Source organism: Semicossyphus pulcher, unplaced genomic scaffold (assembly GCF_022749685.1).
Source record: "Semicossyphus pulcher isolate SPU_LCO1_2020_fin unplaced genomic scaffold, fSemPul1.0.p SCAF_6, whole genome shotgun sequence".
NCBI classification, from domain to species: Eukaryota; Metazoa; Chordata; class Actinopteri; order Labriformes; family Labridae; genus Semicossyphus; species Semicossyphus pulcher.
The window spans coordinates 33170001-33191642 of NW_027211737.1; the positions used below are offsets into that span (position 1 = coordinate 33170001).

General features: G+C 45.1%; 2 protein-coding genes across 2 annotated transcripts in view; one reads left to right on the forward strand and one right to left on the reverse strand.

Moving 5' to 3' along the window:
- Positions 1-3340, forward strand: part of antxr2a (ANTXR cell adhesion molecule 2a) — an 86452-nt gene extending 83112 nt beyond the window's left edge. The window contains exon 17 of the mRNA XM_069683410.1: positions 674-3340. Within this exon, the coding sequence (XP_069539511.1) occupies positions 674-712 (39 nt within the window). The 3' untranslated portion in view covers positions 713-3340. The remainder of the gene's footprint in view (positions 1-673) is intronic.
- Positions 3341-9643: 6303 nt separating this feature from the next.
- LOC138610078 (putative uncharacterized protein DDB_G0290521) lies at positions 9644-10947 on the reverse strand. The gene is made up of 2 exons (XM_069682768.1): positions 10925-10947; positions 9644-10466 (listed from the first exon to the last, which is right to left on the reverse strand). The coding sequence occupies exons 1-2, from the start codon at positions 10945-10947 to the stop codon at positions 9644-9646; spliced, it is 846 nt and encodes a 281-aa protein (XP_069538869.1).
- Positions 10948-21642: the final 10695 nt, after the last annotated feature.

Below are 21642 nucleotides of genomic sequence, written 5' to 3' on the forward strand. Positions count from 1 at the left end.
TTATACATACTCTATTATAGATACTTTATTATATGTACTTTATTATATGTTCTTTATTATATGTACTTTATTATACGTACTTTTTTATAGATACTTTATTATATGTTCTTTATTATATGTACTTTATTATACACACTTTATTGTATATACTTTATTATACTTTATTATATGTAACTTATTATACATACTTTATTATACATACTTTATTATAGATACTTTATTATATGTACTTTATTATAGATACGTGAATGATTTTTACCTTCAAATTTTACATTTACATTTTATATTTCAGTGTATTATATTACAACAGATATTTTGTATCTAAAATAAATAAAATGATGTGTAAAATAAAAAAATCAGTTTGAAGATTAAATATCTCCTTTTTCCAGTTGATTAAATGTCAAACAGGATTATTAAGTTATTCTTCTGTGATTTGATTTATTATTGTGGACGTGATTTTATTTCAATCATTTTCTATAAAAGAATCTGTTTACAAAGAGTACAAAAGGAAAGAAAAACTGCATTTTTAAAAATATATTTGACTATAAAGAAAAAATTCAACATGCTAATTCTAGTCATGACCAAAGAAAGGTTGTGGTTCTTGTAAAGCTGCAGTAAAGTCTGCGGTGCTTCTGATCATAAAGCAGCCTCTCTCTCTCTCTGTGTGTTTCAGGGTCGCTGTATGAACTTCAGCCGTGTGCAGCATCAGTAGAGGAGACGGAGCTCGACACGTCTGATCGCTCGTCAGGTTTTATTCTGAAGGTCTGCAGTTAAACCACTATCTGTGTCTCTGTGCACCTTCCTGCTCCTCTGAAGCACACGGGGGGAAATGTTTGTATTAAATCTTTTTCATTAAGTTATTTTCTGCCTTTTTTACAATTATTAAATATTTTTTAAATAAAAAAAATTAAAATTGCAGCAGAAGCCGAGCCAACCCCCGAACCCTCAGCTCTCAGAGCCGGTTATCTTTTCGTGCGCACCAAAGGCTTAACATATTCTGACCATATTGTGCCTTCTGTGAGAAAGCTCGTCTCATGGACACAGACGGAAGCTATCTAAAAAAAAGAAACCCGGGGAGAGGGGCTGTTTGCCGTTGGCGTGGCAGTGGGAGTAATCCCAGCGGGCCTCACAGTGCAGAAGTGGGCTGCCTCTTGGCGATGTCTCATCACAAAGACGCTCCAACTTCAGCAGAGCTCGGTGCCCGCCGGCCGCACTCTGACCGCCTCATCCTGTCACTTTAACACTGAGAAGTGCACACGCATGACAAACTGTAGACAGGACGCCCCAAGGTGCTGGAAGCACCAAGACTTTTTTTTTTTGAAGACACCTTCCTTCATTATGCACTCGGGACAGGAAATTAATAGAGCGTTATTGGACCGCAGGACAGCCTCCTGACCACGCTGATCCGCGGCTCCGTTTGAGGGATTGATGCCTTTAAGACCTTGACACGGCGCGTGGTGTTTTCAGCGCAGTCTGCTCTCTGCTCAGCAGGGCGTAGCACACAAACAGGCCCATCACCTCAGACTTTAAGATACAGATACAGCCAGTCCTCCGAGGGGTCCCCGAACGCGTCACAGCCCGCTCGTTCTCTGGGCACCAGAATATCAAAGTTTAATTAAAATAATTAAAGGCAACAGCAAGCAGCAGCCTGTGAAGACCTGGCTGTCTCTTTTTTATGCCTGCTGACATTGAATGACCTATTACTGCCGTGTTCTCTGCAAAAAGAGGACACGGAGCCACGCTGACGCCGCACCGCGCCCAAAACGCAAACCCAAAGGAGCGGATGCGACGGACGGATAAGTATTGTTCATTTCCAGAAATTATGTCCCCCCTCCCCTCCACCCCCCCAAAAACAGGATCTATATTTATATATATTGTGGATTCTCAAGCGCGCTGTCACGACACCAATCCCAAATGATGTTAGTGAGAGCGGAAACACTGTGGGGGAGGAAAGGGGGCAGCAGCTGAAGAAAAAGGCTCGAATGATCCAGTCACTTCGGATTCCCGACTTCACATGTAAAATGGATATTCGAGTGGAAACCTGACAAAGCGCGCCGGCTTTGACGGGAAGCGGTATAGACAATGACCAGTGGCTGGGTCAGTGGGATGTCTCTGTGCAAGCAGGGAAGCTTATCAAATGACACTAAAAATAAGTTCAACAACCATCAAGTTTGAGGGGGAGAGGGCGAGCGGCTCACACTCGGCGGGCACCCGGGCGAGAGGCCGGGCGGCGAAAAACACGGCAGTCTAATTATTCCTTTGTTTGGTCCTCGTCCCGATCGGAGGACGGGAATATTCCCAGTGAGACCTCGGGCTGTGCTGTTATTTCTGTGCACCTAAATGCTGCTTGCATAATGTTCAGTCTGACATTTAATGTGCTCATCAGCATCGTTGTGGACGCGCAGCGGACCGTCTGAGACTTTAGACCTTTTTTATGTTACAACCAAAAGACCAGAAACGTTATTAACCCCAACTAATGAGACATTTACACGTCAGTCACAACACAAGGCGTCCTGCAGACACACGTCACACATCCCTCTGCAGCCGCCACACACACCGGGACACACACCGGGACACACACCGGGACACACACCAGGAGGAGGCGTGTTAGACGTCATGTTGTACAAAGACTATAGATGCTTTTTCTTCTTTGTGCCTTTTTGTACATTTGATGCTTTTTGATGAACAAAAGTATTTTTGTATTTCTGCACTTGTTAAATAATATGTGGGTTTTTTTTGTCATTTAAACAACAAGTGAAAAATTAAGTGATAGCGTCACAGTTTCGGAGCAGAGTCAGAAAGAGAACACATGAAAGGAGGAAGATCGTTTTAAATGTAACGTTTTGAGAATCACAGAGAAACGCTGAAATAACCTTCAGCTGAGTGTAAGATGTAAAGAAACAATCGTAAGAGGCTTTTTCAGCTGATTCTAGACGTGCAAGACGATCTTCCTCCTCTTTCTGTGTCTTATTTGTGCCCCTGGAACTCTTCTGTGCACACCAGTTATCTGTCATCGGATTTACAGTTGGAGCTTTAAACAAGTCGCTCATCAAAACGAGTGATTGATCACTTCTGTAAATATTGGACTAAATCTGATTTGCATGCACTTCTGTCTGCTTCATGCATCATTATCTGCTCATTAAGGTGCAAGCATCGTAATTTATCATTTTATTATCTTATTGTTGTACAGTCTTTGTTTCTGCCTTTTTATACGCAGCACCTTTAAGACAAGGTTCAGGTCACACGAGCTGCACGGACGTGTGTGTGTCAACCAAAACAGCAAAAACATCTTTTTATAGTTTTACACTGTTTTTATTCTGTCAAATATACACTCAGTGAAGACCTCTGTGTGTGTGTTTTCTGTGTGTGTGTGTGTGTGTGTGTGTGTGTGTGTGTGTGTGTGTGTGTGTGTGTGTGTGTGTGTGTGTGTGTGCTGGTCGGGGTGGACACGCTGAAGGCCATCTTTAATTGGGCCCTTACAGATTTATAGGGCTCGACAGGGAACGTGATTATACAGAGTGTGTGTGGACAGAAGAGTGGACAGTGTGCAGCCTCTCCCCCTGTGAAGATAGTCACCGGAGGCACCACACACACACACACACACACACACACACACACACACACACACACACACACACACACACTGAGATCCCTCGAGCTCTTCATCGCCCCAAAAAAGAGGTCTTGCATTTAGTAAAAATATGCGCTCATACACCTTCTGCTTTCTCCATGTTTGCATGCTGTGACAAGATACCAGCTTAGGTGTGTGTGTGTGTGTGTGTGTGTGTGTGTGTGTGTGTGTGTGTGTGTGTGTGTGTGTCTGTGTGTCTGTGTGTCTGTGTTTTAGCTCCTCCTCCATGTTCTCGATTTGAGGTTTATACTCATAAAGGAGCTTTTATTTTGAAGGTAAAACTCTTCTCTTATAAACATCTTAAAAAATAAAAAGAGAAATAATCAGACGTGCAACAGAAACAGATCAAATGTATTGAATGTACTAAACGTACATGTTGTAGATGATTTCGTCATCGTGTGAAGCGTGTGAGAAGATGTGTCTTACGGCCCAAAGTTCCAGCTTTTGTCTGAAACGTGATGAAGTCACACATCAGTCAGCATCCACAAAGCTGCAGCAGGAACACGAGTTTCATGTCTCCTCCCGACACTGACACCAGGACACACTGAAGTGCTCCTGAGGTGAACATCACGGGCGTTGGACTGAACCTGAATGTTACACTAAATAAATGTGTTACAGGTGGTTCAGCCCGCTCAGGCTCTTCATCACTGAAAGAAGATTTACATCATTTAATCAGTTAAATAAAGTTGATTTCAGAAGTCTCAGCATCGTCTCTTTACGTGCTCCGTAGTTAATTTGCTCTTATTGGATCATTAATTTCTTGTATTGAAAGATGGGCCTGTAAACATCTGTCACACCTTCTAAAGCTTTGGAAGAAGATCTGAATCAGTAAAGAAGCTCATGAGTGACTGAGTCATGATTACTGTGAGCTGCAGAAGACGTAGAATCTCCTGAATGTGTGGAGGGGATGAATGCAGAGTACGATGAGCTGACGTCCACCTGAACGCGCTGAAGACAACAGTCGACAAAGAGTGTGTTTAGTGTCAGTCAGAACGTGAGCTGTTCAGCCGTCACGCCTGCTCCTGTTCAGGTCGTCTCTTCAGACACACTGAAACATGAAATCAAATGTTTGCACACCGTTCATCATTCATGGTTTATGGTATCATAACTTCCTGTTTCAGCTTCATCTTTAGATCAAACTTTATCGATTCCAGACGGGTAAACAAGGACAGCTGAAAACTCTGATGCATCTTCAGACATTTATAGACTCAGCAGTAAAAATGACAATAAATAATCATCACTGTAATAAATTATCATCACTGTAATAACAGCAATAACACAATCACAAAACAAGAACACAACGATCATTAAGCCTTGTCACTCGAGCCTCTCCACAGACACACTGACTGTGGAGCAGCTGTACTGAGGAGCAGAACAGAAACTCACTCAGCTCATCGTTCTCTCATTATCAGTCCACAAAGTCTTGATTGAAAATATCTCAGCACAAATCAGCTGCAGGAGCTGAAAGCTTAAAACACTGATCAAAAGATCGTCCTCGTACAGAGACACAAACTGTTTCTGGTCCAGGCTGTTAGCTGGTTGTGTCTGCTGTAACGTTTAACACGGGGCTCCATGGGACTGATTCACTGCTGGAGACAGCCTCAAGTACGGCGCAGGATAAAGGACAAAGTTAAGACTATTGAGAGGCTGAAGGAGGCTACATCCTTGCCTTGCTACTGATCTGGCCAATGATAAGCCAGCGCAGGTAACTGAGAGGCCGCCTGTTCATTCAACCAGGGCGGGAAGTCATGCGTCTAACATAGCAACCCACTGGATCAGCTTCTAGCTAGGCTGCTCATTAGCTTCCAAGTCTAGAAATTAGCACGTCTAAGCTAGCTACATTAGCCATTGATTTGGCTGGTCACTTTCTTCTGTTGTATTTATTTTTGGATTATTTATTGATTTTATTGATTTTATTTATTGGTGGTGTTTTGCCACCAACTGTCGACACGTAGGATTTATAGATGGATGGAAACGTTCTGAGCAGGAACACGTCTATAACCTGTCAGCACAGGAAGAGGAAACACTCTGTAACCACAAACAGACTCATTTAAAGAAGCTTCATGAATCCATGTTGGACGCATGAGAAGCCGCCTGTTCATTCGACCAGGCCGGCCTCTCAGTTACCTGCGCTGGCTCTCAATAGTCTTAATTTGTCCTTTATCGTGCACCATACAAGTGGACAAGAGAGGAAGGGCAGCTTTCGGCCCTTGAGCGTTTATTGTTCTACATGCAGAAAGTGACGTTTTCAGAGATGTGGTACACGACCACAGACGGCAGAGTCCCGGCCCCAGTCCCGGCCTTGCACTGCAGGAAGTGTCTATATCTGAAAGAGAGAGGGGAGAGGTTAGTGTGCGATGATCAAACTGTAACGTCAGAGGGAGGCGCAAAGATCGACTGAAACATTAAACACATAAAAACAACCGAGAGACATTCATGTGTAAAAATAAAAGGCTAACACAAAGTCTTTAGTTCTGCACTGAGCAGTCTTTATGTCACCCTGCTGCCTGCTCATATAGCATACTGCCATCCTGCTTATACATCATGTGAAATGTAAACGGGCTCAGTACATAGAAACACGCTGCCAACCTGAACAAACAAGAAAGCAGCTGATTTACCCAAAAAGATGTCGAGTGTTTAGAGAAGCTCAGACGCTGCAGATATTCAGAGTTTCAGCTGAAAGTCACAGAACTTTAACAAAGAGAAACAAGACGATCAATTTGTCGAGAAGGAACTCGTTTTATACTGAAGTTAATGAAAGCACATCCTGTCACATGTCAGCAGCCCTGCAGCACTTTAAAGCTTTGAACAAGAGTTTCTGTGATTTCAGGAGAAAATCTTTCACTTTACTTTCCTGCTGATCCGAAGTCTAACACGCTGATTGGAATCAAAGCAGCACATGAGGACGGCAGCATTGAAGGTCTTTACATTCCTCTATTTTTATATTAACGCTCAAAGGAGAGAAAACGCAGAGCAAACTCCTAAATCCGCCCTGAGCTCCGCCACAAGGTTCTGTTTTCACAATTTGATGGAGGGGGCTTAGCTGCCGTAAAATTTCAACCTCCACTTCCGCTGATAAAGTTTCTCTGGCAGCCAGCGGGCGGACTTAAGCAGCTGTTGCCCCGCGTAAGCCCGTCTGGCTTCCCAGGTTCTCCTGATTCACACAGTTGTCTCTGAAATTTGGGAAACTGTGGGATCAAACGCTGCGACTGCTACGGCCGCTAACCTTTCACAGCCTGATGGAGGGCAGAGCGGCCGCCCCGAGAACAGCTTGTTAGAGTTGACACTTGGTTTTATGCATTGTATTTCTGAGAGCATTACAGCTAAATCCCCTCTCAGGCGATACGGACGGCTGCTGCTCAGCGGCGGCGGTGGGAGATGCAGGTGGGGGATTAGGAGAGCTCGGCGGTTCGGGATTTCAGAGCTTTATCTTGCTGCTCTTTTCTGTGAGCTGCCGCTGAGTGTTAAAGCTCATTGTACTGTAGATGCTGCTGAAGATTACAGACTCCTGTAAGATGATTCGACTGTATGTGTCACTGATGGTGTACACTTCTTTCACCCAGCAGACAGGAGGGACAAATGTATGTGTGATATAAGTCCAATCGTATTACACGCAGGATTCAGGCAACGATGTGCGCGGCAGGAAGTCATAACGTTAACAAGCGCTAAACAGGAAGCTTTAAAGCTCCTCACAGATCAGACCGGAGTGATCACGGGGCAGCAGGAACAGACAGCTGTTATTGGCTGTCCCAGGTAGGTCACATGGTCTTCAGCTTCTTCATCACTGCTTCTTAACTACCCAACGACAGTCTGAAGGGTGTCAGACAGCTGCTACTGAACGTCTCGTCCACAGTGAGTCACAGGTGGACGTGGCACCGTGACGTTTGAATCCTTGAGTTCAGCAGTTTGACCGTCGCCATCTTGTTTTCCCGGAGCCAGAAGTGACCATATTTGGACGAGAGGGTGGAGCTGGAGAGGAGCGAGGGGTTAGCATGAAGTAGCTGATGCTAGCTCTGTTGTGCTCGTGGTGCTTCAGATGTCAGCAGTGCTCGTCACACAGAAGCAGATGTTGAGTTTGATGTGTTCATTTCTCTGTAAGTAACCGACGTTGATTTGGTGTTTCTCAGGAGTCTCTCTGTGACATTAATTACAAACCATGGACACAAAGAGCGATCTGTTTCTCACTTCACACCCAGAGAGGCCTGTGTGCGTCTTACCACCTTTGTGTTGTTCCTCTGGATCCTTCCGGGGTCAGAGCCGGCAGGAACGTGATCACTTCTGTGACGTGTTTATTTGAATGATTCCCTTGAACAGACTTTAATATGTGATGTTTGTCTGAGCGCCCTCTCAGGTGAACACCTCGTCAGCACATGTGGAAGCTCTCCATGTTTGTCTCCCTTCAGCTGCACACGGAAACAGAAGCTTCTCACATCAGTGCGCTCTGCACCTGAGCCTGCTCAGAGCTGCTCCTGCGAGGTACGAAATAATGATGGCACAACATGTGTGCTGAAGCTCCACGGGGGCACGCGTTGAGTCAGACAGCCGGGCCAGATCACCTGTGCGGCCAGGGGGGTCGACGGGCCGTCTGGATCCTGCTAATGATAAACCTCCAACGTACTGACTGTCAGATCGTAGCAGCAGACCACGCAGGCAGCCGACCCGTCGCGGAGGCTGACGGACAGCCCTCTGAGCCAATAGGCTGTGAGCCTCCGAGGGGGAGGAGCTGCAGCAGAGGTGTTTGTGTGCGAGTAAACAGTGCAGCAATGAGTTAAAGAGAATCATCAGTTAAAGCAGCACAGTGAGGAGAACCTGCAGCGGAGGAACAAACTACAATCAGCAAGTTAAACACCGTCTGAAAGCGTCGATGAAACACGCACAGTCACTTCCTGAACACGTCTTTACTCGGAGCTTCTCTCATGTCAGGTTCATTTAAAGGCTTCTGCACTTCCTGTCAGAGTGAAGCATCGAGCTGTTAATCACAAGCTTTATGAACTTCTATATAAAAGCTGTTTAAAGTTTGGGCCTGTAAAAAATCTCCTTTTTAAATTCATTTGTGTTTAATAAATTGTGGATGTAAAACTTTCTCATCCTTCTCAAACTCGAGACAAAATGTTCGGAGTATGAAACGCCGTGTTCCGTCGTCTCTTCCTGTCTCTCCATCTTCCCGTGGAGCTCCTCCTCGGAGCGTCCACTCCTCGCTCGCTCTCTAATCTCACCCGGACGGATCCTGGTCTCTGTTTACATCCTGAGCTGCTTCGTCCAGACAAACGGGCGGTGCCTCCTCTCTCCTCCTCCGGCGTGCTTTAACATTAGGATATTTTCCTGGTGTTTGCCGGCGGATGAGGAGGCTCTCGTCACTCTGCATGTGCCAGATGAATCATAAACCTGAACCATATGCCGACGCAATTTGCTGATGGGCCCAAGCTGTTTTGGAGGATATAAAATCCCGGGATTATGGAGGCTTGATCCTCAGTGAATGGAGGCAGAGGAGAGAGTGAAGGGGGGGAAAGGTGGAGGGCGAGGCTCCCTGCTCCCTGCTCTCTGCCCTCCTATTGGTCCACAGGTCAGTGACAGGAAAGGTAGGAGGCGGGGCTACACTTTGACACCTCCCAAACTGTGTAATCCAGCAGCGGCTGTGAGGAATTAGCTGAACCAGGTGCTTTGTGAAGCAAACAAACACTTTCCTGAGCACACAGAGAACAACATGTTTGTCCCCTCGTCCCCGGAGTCGTCCGCGATAATCGAAGGAGGCGTCGAAAACAAAGGGACCAGATCCTTCAGGGAGCTTCTGCTGCTGTTGTTGTTGTTGTTCTCTCTGAAAGCGAGAGTATTACAAGTGAGCCAATCATCCTGCTGTTAGCGCTGAAGCTCTTTTTTAGAAGGAGCGTTTGTTGACTGAAGGTGAGGAATCGTTCAGCGCACAGATCATCCTGAATGTTAACCAACAGCAGGAATTAAAAGATTTACAGACAGTGAAATCTTTCTTTAAAATCTGCATCCACCCTGACTGCTTCACAAATCCTGCTCAGGTTTCTGCTCAGGTTTCTGCTCGGGTTTCTGCTCAGGTTTCTGCTCGGGTGTCTGCTCGGGTGTCTGCTCAGGTGTCTGCTCAGGTGTCTGCTCAGGTTTCTGCTCGGGTGTCTGCTCGGGTGTCTGCTCAGGTGTCTGCTCAGGTTTCTGCTCGGGTGTCTGCTCGGGTGTCTGCTCAGGTGTCTGCTCGGGTGTCTGCTCAGGTGTCTGCTCAGGTTTCTGCTCGGGTTTCTGCTCGGGTGTCTGCTCGGGTGTCTGCTCAGGTGTCTGCTCAGGTGTCTGCTCAGGTGTCTGCTCGGGTGTCTGCTCAGGTGTCTGCTCGGGTGTCTGCTCGGGTGTCTGCTCAGGTGTCTGCTCGGGTGTCTGCTCAGGTGTCTGCTCAGGTGTCTGCTCTGGTTTCTGCTCGGGTGTCTGCTCGGGTGTCTGCTCAGGTGTCTGCTCGGGTGTCTGCTCAGGTGTCTGCTCAGGTGTCTGCTCTGGTTTCTGCTCGGGTGTCTGCTCGGGTGTCTGCTCAGGTGTCTGCTCGGGTGTCTGCTCAGGTGTCTGCTCAGGTTTCTGCTCAGGTGTCTGCTCGGGTTTCTGCTCGGGTGTCTGCTCGGGTGTCTGCTCAGGTGTCTGCTCGGGTGTCTGCTCAGGTGTCTGCTCAGGTTTCTGCTCAGGTTTCTGCTCGGGTGTCTGCTCGGGTGTCTGCTCAGGTGTCTGCTCGGGTGTCTGCTCAGGTTTCTGCTCGGGTTTCTGCTCAGGTGTCTGCTCAGGTTTCTGCTCAGGTGTCTGCTCGGGTTTATGCTCAGGTGTCTGCTCGGGTCTTCAGAATGTTAGTCGGGCCTGACCACAGAGCGTTTCTTTCAGGTGCTCGAATACTCCTGAAACTTTGCACTTCAGAAGTTGTAAAAACGACGTACGCTTCACGCGGCTCGTGCATTGGTCTCTAAATGAAGCTCCCGCAGCAGGCTTCACCAACATGTGCTTATATTTGTGACATTCAATGAGTCTATTAATGTTAACCCTACACTTCTTAAACTTAGCCTAACTTAGCATCAAAATTACCTTGAATGATAGCCGCACCTTGCTAACCAAGCTAGCCAGAGAAAGCATGAGCTCATCATTTAGCATCCCATTTATGCCCTCGCTCCTCTTCCAGCTCCAACCTCTCCTCCGGTCAAAATGACACATTCAGAGTACCAACAGCACAACGTACAAAAGAAATGCTGCTAGCTTACAAAGCTAGTGCTAGCATTAGCTGATAACTTAGTGTTTGTTTACCTGATCTCCACCCTCTCCTCCATATATGGTCACTTCTGGCTCCAGAAAAACAAGATGGCGACGGCCAAAATGTCAAACTCGAGGCTTCCAAACGCAGTGCACCGTCCAATAAGTGACGTCACAGCGGCCGCGTCCCCTTTCTTACAGTCTGTAGACGTTTGATGGCAGCTTTCTGTACTTGACAGTCGTGTAGTCAGGAACATTTAGGTGTAATGCTTAGAAACATTGTTGTTTAAACAATGCATATTTAATATATATATTTAATATTGAATCTGTAAACTGTGACGGAGTGGTGGTAAACAGAGAACTACAGAGCACCTGATCAAGTGTGAAGCAGACCGGTAGGAAACAGCAGGCCTATGGTGGAGCTCCATGCTGGTGTCAAAGGTCAAAAACAAATCAATAAACAAGTAAAGAGGATTAATTCATTTTCAGGGTTTGATTAATGTCAATATTCAGCTTATGGAGCGACAGTCCATGTCACGCACCAACAGTGGAGGGAGGATTAACGGCGATAATCCTCCGCAGCATCTGAGCAGCTTTAATGAAAAATCAGTCCAACTTGGACTTTGACTTTACGGCACTTTAAAGGTCACCTCAGCCTAAACCTGAGCTCCTCTTTAAAGCTTTCATGTGGAATGTCTTAAGTAATTGCACAGTAGACTCAGGAGCGGCGGTGGCTAACGACTGAGCTAACCACCATAACTCAAGCTAACAGCATGTAGAAGCGATTAGCTCGTACTTTTTAATTGAGTGGGTTCAGAGGAGCTCTAACTTCAGAGCTTTACGAGAGCGGGCTCTTTTAACGGCGCTGCCGCAGTAATTCGATAATCATTTTCATTTGGTGAAACGTTGGCGATCAATCTGATGGATGACTTCATCAATCGTGCTAACAGAGTGGAGCGGCCGCAGAGTGTTTAACGTGGAGAGGCCATGAATCGCTCTTTATGAATCACACTCCAACTAAAAGTTGATTAGTGAGCTATTGCAGCAGGAAATACGGCCGCACTTGATATTCATTAAGATAAGGTGTTAGTGCCAGCGTTACATGCTTTGTGACAATAAATTTCACATTTGCATGAAAATGGGTTTCAAAATTTAAATGGCAAAAATACAGTCTCGCTCTTTGTAGCTCGCTCTGGCAGCGAGGAGAGGAGTAATTTATTCATGAGGCTGGCAGGATGCTGGGTGCCACCATCTGAAGTGTTTGTTCACTTTCACTCTGTTTTTATTCTAAATGTACAGAAAAACATTTCATTTCATCAACATCCCAAAAGCAGGAAAGCACCTTAAACATGTCACGGTCGGATCCCCACGTCAACAACACAACGATCCACCAATAGAATCCGAGCGTCAGAGTCTCAAACAGACCCCCTCAGCTGATCCCAGATTGATCATGTTGGACACACGCAGGATAATTCCCCGCTGCCTCCTGCTCTGCCCCCCCGCCGGCCTTTGTTTGGCTTCAGTTATGTCGTGCGTTCAAACCGTCGCTCACTGAATCATATTTGTACGACCTTTTAATAATTGAGATTATCTTGTTTTGCAGAAAAGCTCCACAGGCGACAGATTATCAGGACGTGGTTACACAGGAGAGAATTCAGCTTCTGGTTAACAAGTTGGATTAAAAATAAAGATGAAATTACATGTTTGTGTTTTTTAGAACAACTTTTGATGAACTCTTACAGAGCGGCTCGAACATACAGCTGATACAAACATGTTATTGTCAGACAGGTACTCCATCCACCCACGTGAACACATCCCTGTTGTTAAACATCACACTGACTGACTGCTTCAAGTCTTTATGCTAAGCTAAGCTAAGCATTTGCAAACATAAGAGTGTTTCCAATTTAAACAGTGAAGCTGTTAATGGAGTTTTTCAAACTGCTTAATTATACTTAACATAAGAGACTTAGTTTGATGAGGTCAGAGGCATTTCCTGTTTGTGTTTTTAAGTGAATAAAAAACCTTTTGTCTCCGTCGCTCCACCAGCCAGCAGTGAGTGAGGATCCGTCCCTCCGGCTCTGTGTTACAGTACATTTCTCCTCCTCATTGACTCGCTCTTCTATCAAATCCTTTCTGCACAATTGGCCGGGACAGCCTCAATCATCTCATCCGCCCGGACGGATGAAAGGGAATGACATTAAGATAAAGTGAGAGGGGCCCCCGGGGGCCGAGGATGGCTCTGCGGTGCAGGAATCCATCTCCAGCTCCAGATTCCCCTGACATCTCCTCACCTGAAGAAGCCTCTGGGCTCAGTTTGACCTCATCCACCACCCTCCACCCGTTTCAGTATCTCCCCCCCCACAGTCAGTGATATGAAGCCTCACTGCAGGCCTGTGTGAAGACCTGACAGCTGCTGTATCACCATGTCTCCTGCGTTAATACAGCTACATTAACCTTACAGACCTCATCAGACCAGCTGAATGCAGCATCACACCGACAGAAAGAAACGTGTCGTAAAAAGAAGATTTCCTTCTCCTGAAGTTTGTGGCACGTGGACACGGCTCTCGCCTCACTGAACTTCTAAAAGACGTTTACAGGTTGAACTCTGACTCGTATCTAAAGACTGTGAGGATGACACAGACTGGGTATCTCTCAGGGCCACTATTTACAGCTAGCTAGATTATTTTCCATCATGCATCTGGTAAACATGTACAAGAAAAGAATCAAACGATGGAGCAGAAGCAGCAGGAGATTTGTGTTATCTGTGCTGATTCAGGGAGGGATGTTAGCTGGGTTAGCATTACCAGCTAGCTAGCCTTTAGCTAGGCATTTCCAAACTTTCACAGGTGTACTGGAGCTATCCGCCGGCGTGCTAACACTGTGTGCTAACGGCACGCGTGGCGTCACATTCAGTGAAGACACGGTGACAGCAGCCCTCCATGTTTACTGTTTAGTGTGCTGCTTCCTGTTTGCTGCTGCATAGAGCGCTTCTATTGGCTGATAGTGATCAGGGATCAGTTTAAACTGGATCTGTTGATTACATTTAGAGTTCAGTCTGCTGCTGTCTGCGGATCACAAGTGTCTCATCAGATGTAATCAACATACACATATGAACACATATGCATCTTCATCTGTAATGTCTGTAATCTCTAATCCGGTGTGTCTTATTGGATATAGATGTAATCTCTGCTAGCGTGACCAAACTTGTGTGACCTCCAAACTTCAACAGGAGGATCAATGACTGTCAGGTCATCCATGATGTCATCAGATGACATATTACAGCTTAACTCTGCAGGTCTTAGGACAGGAAGTGGAGGCGTCACGCGGCTCTTTATCCTGTTTCTATACATCCTTAATAATACAGGAACGTGTGTGTGTGTGTGTGTTTCTGTGTGTGTGTGTGTGTGTGTGTGTGTGTAAAACTAGATGGGATTAAACTCTGTAGAATATGTTTCTGTATGACGCTGAAAAGGAACAACTCCAATGTCTGAGTAACAAACTAAAAATCTGAATCTAGATAATCCTGATAGTTTGCAGGAAAAGAAAGCTCCCTGTTTTGTGTGTAATTCTTCAACTGGCCGCCGTATTATATGGAAACAAGGAGCTAGCATGCGAATTCCAGCCAACGCTAGCGAACGTGATCATCGACGTGTCTGTGGTTCACCGGCTGCTGCTGTGTTTCTGATCCTCTGTGTCAGTTTGTCTTTGTCACACAATCTCCCCCAAACAGAATTAGTGTCATTGTTTTGTAATATTTCTGCACATAACCTTTGACCTGTAGTTATCCTGCTGCTGACTAACAGGTGGTTGTATTTTGGTTTGTTGGTTGCAGATGTTGTAGTAAGCCTAGTTAAGTTATAAGGCGACAGATCAACACGTGATGTGTCTGTTTGTTGCAGTTATCTTCAGAAACATGTCACAAACCTGTATCTCCATGTTTAGGATTGGATCATTATTACCTGAAACAGCTGGGTGTTGTAGTTTTTTAATAAACAATTCTTAGTAAGAAGGAAATGGGGCATTTGTTGGGGACTATTTTCAGAGGCGGATGAGTCTAATTTTGGTCCTTTGGTGTGTATCTGGGGCAGCAGGGCGGTGTGTGTTGACGGTGTGTTGGATTGAGTTAAAGAAGATTGATCTCAAGTATTTCTATTAGATTTGTTAACAATAAATAATCCTTTAATTATGACACAATCAATGCCATGTATTGATGCTGTTGGCTAAAACGTGATGAGGTCATGCGTCTCAATGAGAATCCATCACAGACGTCTGTCGTGTACACAGTTATTTTAAGCCTGCAGGAGAGATGAGGTCACATCTGAGGCATTCATTTAAACTTATATTCATTTTAAAATGCGTTTTAATAAAGTCTTCTTCATCAGGAGCACCTTCAGTGGAAGCAGGAAGCAAACATGTAGAGACTGATACCTGTGATGTAAGTGAACCCCCTCCAGCAGTAACACAGGACTCCTCAGTCGTCTGTGTCTTTAAGGCCGTGCTCAGTAATTAGAGTTCACTCTGAGCTCTTTAAAGCCTCCCTGTATTAACACAGCGTGTCATTAATAAGGAGGAGAGTGACATGTGAAGGTCTCACATTGAGACTAATTGAAAAGGCATCAATCATGCGAGGCCTTTCACTCGGCTCAGCACCTGCTGCTGTGAGGAGGAGGTCACTCTCTGAACTCAAGACGACTAAATGTGGATAAATGAAGTGTTCAGACGGAGGCAGGAGGAGGTCTGACACACTCCTCACCTCATCGGATCCTTCAGACACTCTTCCTCTGATCAGCTCCAGAGTTAGAAGAAAGTCCAGTGGTTTGGTTTGAGAGTTTTACAGCGCAGGTTTGCAGCTGGACGTTTTTAACATTCTTAACAGACGCTGTTAAAGTGGAGTTCTCCTGCAGACACAGTGAATTGCTACGATTACGTTTTGGTGTAACATACAGAGAAACAGACTTGTGCTGTGGATGAGTGGTGAAAAAGTAGCATTGAGATGGCTGCTGTAAGAGGAAGCATGCAGAGGTTCAGACATGCATGATGAGTCAGTGACGTTTTACAGGAACATAAAGCAACATTCTGGCTGGAGGAGATCTTCAATGACATTCAAAAGAAAAGGAACACTTTGTTATTCCTTAGATTACCACTCTACAGCTTCACACAGCTTTTGTATTTAGCATTTAAACATGTAAATAATCCTAAAGTGTGATCATACGTGTGTGTGGGAGCGTGTGGACATGGAACAATCATGCGTGGAAACAGAGTAAGAGAGACGTCAGCTCTCTGACAGGACCGAGGATCATCAATAACCCACCACTCTGAACTCACTTCTGTTGTCTTCTCTGTGCTCGTCATGTATTTTTCATCCTCGTGTCCTCCGGCTCAGGCTGGGTCACTACTGAGCGCGCTCCACAGAGGCTCGGGATTAGCAGATGTCTGGAATGGCAGATGAACAGAAGTTAGGCCTCACATATGCTGCACGATCAGGAGCTGGAGTGATTTATTCAGAGCAGTGAATAATGTAAAGACACTTTTTCGTGAGCGTGTTGTGCTTACGGTGTGTGTGCCTCACGAGCTGACTGATGTTCACGTCACAGGAAATATCAATCACATCCCACTGAGTGGTTCTCGGCATGGAAGCTGAGGATGAGACCACACTCGACTCCTTTCAGCCATCGGACTCAGCCCTCTTTTTACTGCTTCATGACTTCTGAGAGTGTGTGACGAGTCCGGGTCGAGATCCAGCCCAAATGAGGAGTGAGCCCAAGTCAAGTGGAAACAAACGGAGAAACAGATACCACAGATCTGCAAGAGAACTCCACATTTAGGAAGATTATAATGTTCCCATTTTCACAGAGCTGTTAATTCAGTTACTTCCTGTTTACTGTAGCTTTGTAGTGGTGTTGTACTTATTATGTACGGTGGCTGACGAGGACAAACATGTTGCAGAAAAAGCAAAACAAATACATGCAGAGCAAACCTGCAGCAAAAACATAAGAGATGCAAAGGTGCTCCAGGCCTGTAGGGGGCGCTAAGTGGAGGAGATTTGGGTTATCACACATTTAAGTCCTGTTAGAGGAGCAAACTTAGCAGAGCGGTAACTTTGCTTACATATCAGTTCTTAATCAATGTCTCTATAGAAAAAGCTATAATCAGTCAGAGATCAGAGTCAGAGAGACGAAGAAGAACGCTCTGCTCAGGCGCTCTGTGGTTCCATTATCATTAGATTCATCAAATTCAGTACCTCCCTCTCTTTCTCTCACATCAAAACTAAAACTGTTTACTGAGCACACACACACACACACACACACACACACACAGAGGCCTGGAGGACTTCCTTTGAGAGGGCTGGATTGCATTAATCTGTTTGTCCTGTTAGTGTGTCTCTGACTTGCATGGTTTCTGTATTTGAATCTTGTTTCCTGTTAATTATTAAGTTCATATTTCTGCAGCCTGTTTCCATTGTTGCATTTGTTTTTAATCTAGTGTGTTTCTGAATAAGCTTTGTGGCTGCTGCTGCTGCATGCTGGCCTCTGTTGGCGTCCGAAGAAAACACTGACGTAGGAGACTCATGTCTCTGTAACTCTTTCTATTTGTTCTGCTAATGTTAGCCGTGCTCTATAGAGATTATCATGACTGTAAACGACTTGGTTCAGACTGTCTTTCACATATGTCTGTGTATCAACAGGATAGAGCCCACTCATGGATGTCATCAGCGCTGAATGGGTTAATTTCCTGCCCCCCATCTGGTCCTGAAGATGGTGATGTGACGGTGAATTAGATGTAAAATGAGCACTGTGACTGTAATGACAGCTCTCTGTAAGAACCATTTCATCTGCCTACATCAGTTATCAGGACGTGATTAATGAAGCGCAGCGTCCTTCACCTCTCTCTCCACACATATACTGATGGGCTGACATTTACTTTAGTTTGGCCTAATGTATTAATTCCAAAGATAATTATTCAATATACTTTTGTCACTGTTGATACAGCTCAGCGTCACCCTGCCTGTGAGCTCTGTGAGGATCTGTACGAGGATCTGTACGAAGATCTGTACGAAGATCTGTAAGAAGATCTGTAAGAAGATCTGTACCAGGATCTGTACGAGGATCTGTACGAAGATCTGTACCAGGATCTGTACGAAGATCTGTACCAGGATCTGTACCAGGATCTGTACGAAGATCTGTACGAAGATCTGTACGAAGATCTGTACGAAGATCTGTACGAAAATCTGTATCAGGATCTGTACCAGGATCTGTACGAAGATCTGTACGAAGATCTGTACGAGGACCTGTACGAGGATCTGTACCAGGATCTGTACGAAGATCTTTAGGAAGATCTGTACGAAGATCTGTACCAGGATCTGTAAGAAGATCTGTACCAGGATCTGTACGAAGATCTGTCTGAGGATCTGTACGAAGATCTGTACGAAAATCTGTACCAGGATCTGTACGAAGATCTGTACCAGGATCTGTACCAGGATCTGTACGAAGATCTGTATGAAGATCTGTACGAAGATCTGTACGAAGATCTGTACGAAGATCTGTACCAGGATCTGTACCAGGATCTGTACGAAGATCTGTATGAAGATCTGTACGAAGATCTGTACGAGGATCTGTACGAAGATCTGTAAGAAGATCTATAAGAAGATCTGTACCAGGATCTGTACGAGGATCTGTACGAAGATCTGTACCAGGATCTGTATGAAGATCTGTACCAGGATCTGTACGAAGATCTGTACGAAGATCTGTACGAGGATCTGTACGAAGATCTGTACCAGGATCTGTACGAAGATCTGTACCAGGATCTGTACGAAGATCTGTACGAATTTGTACCAGGATCTGTATGAAGATCTGTACGAAGATCTGTACCAGGATCTGTACGAAGATCTGTACGAAGATCTGTACCAGGATCTGTACCAGGATCTGTACGAAGATCTGTATGAAGATCTGTACGAAGATCTGTACCAGGATCTGTACGAAGATCTGTACCAGGATCTGTACGAAGATCTGTACCAGGATCTGTACGAGGATCTGTACGAAGATCTGTAAGAAGATCTATAAGAAGATCTGTACCAGGATCTGTACGAGGATCTGTACGAAGATCTGTACCAGGATCTGTATGAAGATCTGTACCAGGATCTGTACGAAGATCTGTACGAAGATCTGTACGAGGATCTGTACGAAGATCTGTACCAGGATCTGTACGAAGATCTGTACCAGGATCTGTACGAAGATCTGTACGAATTTGTACCAGGATCTGTATGAAGATCTGTACGAAGATCTGTACCAGGATCTGTACGAAGATCTGTACGAAGATCTGTACGAAGGTCTGTACCAGGATCTGTACGAAGATCTGTACCAGGATCTGTACCAGGATCTGTACGAAGATCTGTACCAGGATCTGTACGAAGATCTGTATGAGTATCTGTACGAAGATCTGTACGAAGATCTGTACGAAGATCTGTACCAGGATCTGTACGAAGATCTGTACGAGGATCTGTACGAAGATCTGTACCAGGATCTGTACGAAGATCTGTACGAAGATCTGTACAAAGATCTGTACGAAGATCTGTACCAGGATCTGTACAAAGATCTGTACCAGGATCTGTACGAAGATCTGTACGAGGATCTGTACGAAGATCTGTAGGAAGATCTGTTCCAGGATCTGTACAAAGATCTGTACGAAGATCTGTACGAGGATCTGTACGAAGATCTGTACCAGGATCTGTACGAAGATCTGTACGAAGATCTGTACGAAGATTTGTACGAAGATTTGTACGAAGATCGTTCCGAAGATCGTTCCGAAGATCGTTCCGAAGATCTGTACGAAGATCTGTACGAAGATCTGTACCAGGATCTATACCAGGATCTGTACAAAGATCTGTACGAGGATCTGTACGAAGATCTGTACCAGGATCTGTACCAGGATCTGTAGGAAGATCTGTACGAAGATCTGTACCAGGATCTATACCAGGATCTGTACAAAGATCTGTACGAGGATCTGTACGAAGATCTGTACCAGGATCTGTACCAGGATCTGTACCAGGATCTGTAGGAAGATCTGTACGAATATCTGTACCAGGATCTGTACGAAGATCTGTATGAGTATCTGTACGAAGATCTGTACGAAGATCTGTACCAGGATCTGTAGGAAGATCTGTAGGAAGATCTGTACGAAGATCTGTAGGAAGATCTGTACCAGGATCTGTACGAAGATCTGTACGAAGATTTGTACGAAGATCTGTACGAAGATCTGTACGAAGATCTGTTCCAGGATCTGTACCAGGATCTGTTACAGGATCTGTACCAGGATCTGTACCAGGATCTGTACCAGGATCTGTACGAAGATCTGTACGAAGATCTGTACCAGGATCTGTACGAAGATCTGTACGAAGATCTGTACGAAGATTTGTACGAAGATCGTTCCGAAGATCGTTCCGAAGATCGTTCCGAAGATCTGTACGAAGATTTGTACGAAGATCTGTACGAAGATCTGTACGAAGATCTGTTCCAGGATCTGTACCAGGATCTGTTACAGGATCTGTACCAGGATCTGTACCAGGATCTGTACCAGGATCTGTACCAGGATCTGTACGAAGATCTGTACGAGGATCTGTACGAAGATCTGTACCAGGATCTGTACGAAGATCTGTACGAGGATCTGTACGAAGATCTGTACCAGGATCTGTACGAAGATCTGTACGAAGATCTGTACGAAGATCTGTACGAAGATCTGTCCAAAGATCTGTACGAAGATCTGTACCAGGATCTGTACAAAGATCTGTATCAGGATCTGTACCAGGATCTGTACGAAGATCTGTACGAGTATCTGTACGAAGATCTGTATGAAGATCTGTACCAGGATCTGTAGGAAGATCTGTAGGAAGATCTGTAGGAAGATCTGTACCAGGATCTGTACGAAGATCTGTACGAGGATCTGTACGAAGATCTGTACGAAGATCTGTTCCAGGATCTGTACCAGGATCTGTACGAAGATCTGTACGAGGATCTGTACGAAGATCTGTACGAAGATCTGTTCCAGGATCTGTACCAGGATCTGTACGAAGATCTGTACGAGGATCTGTACGAAGATCTGTACGAAGATCTGTACGAAGATCTGTACCAGGATCTGTACGAAGATCTGTACGAAGATCTGTACGAAGATCTGTACGAAGATCTGTACCAGGATCTGTACCAGGATCTGTACAAAGATCTGTACGAGGATCTGTACGAGGATCTGTACGAAGATCTGTACGAATATCTGTACAAAGATCTGTACAAAGATCTGTACCAGGATCTGTACGAGGATGTCAACATCCATGTTAACAGATGGGACATGAGTCAAACTATAAAATCAATACATTTTTCTCAAACATGGTTTCTGTCATTATAGTTAGTTCTTATCATGCTGATTTATGTCCAAGTTTACTTTTAATTAGTTATGTGATGCTATAAAAAGGGGGTGTGACCTCATGATTGACAGCTCTGTTGTCAAATGTGTGTGTGTGTGTGTGTGTTTTGGTTAGCGGAAGCGGCTGTGGCGGCTCCACCCCCGGATCTCCACTGCACAGACTCTGGCTCCAAATGATGTTGTCTATTTTGGCTTCAATGTCATATGAGACTGGTACCATATAGCAACTGTTTTGAGTTCCCCTGCAGCGTCTGTTTAAGGTACGTCTTCTTACTTTCTAACAGGGGGTCAGGTTTGCTGCAATGTACCCTAAAGCCCGTTTGACAAAAACCTGTCGTGTCTGTTTTCAGGTACCTGTCTGT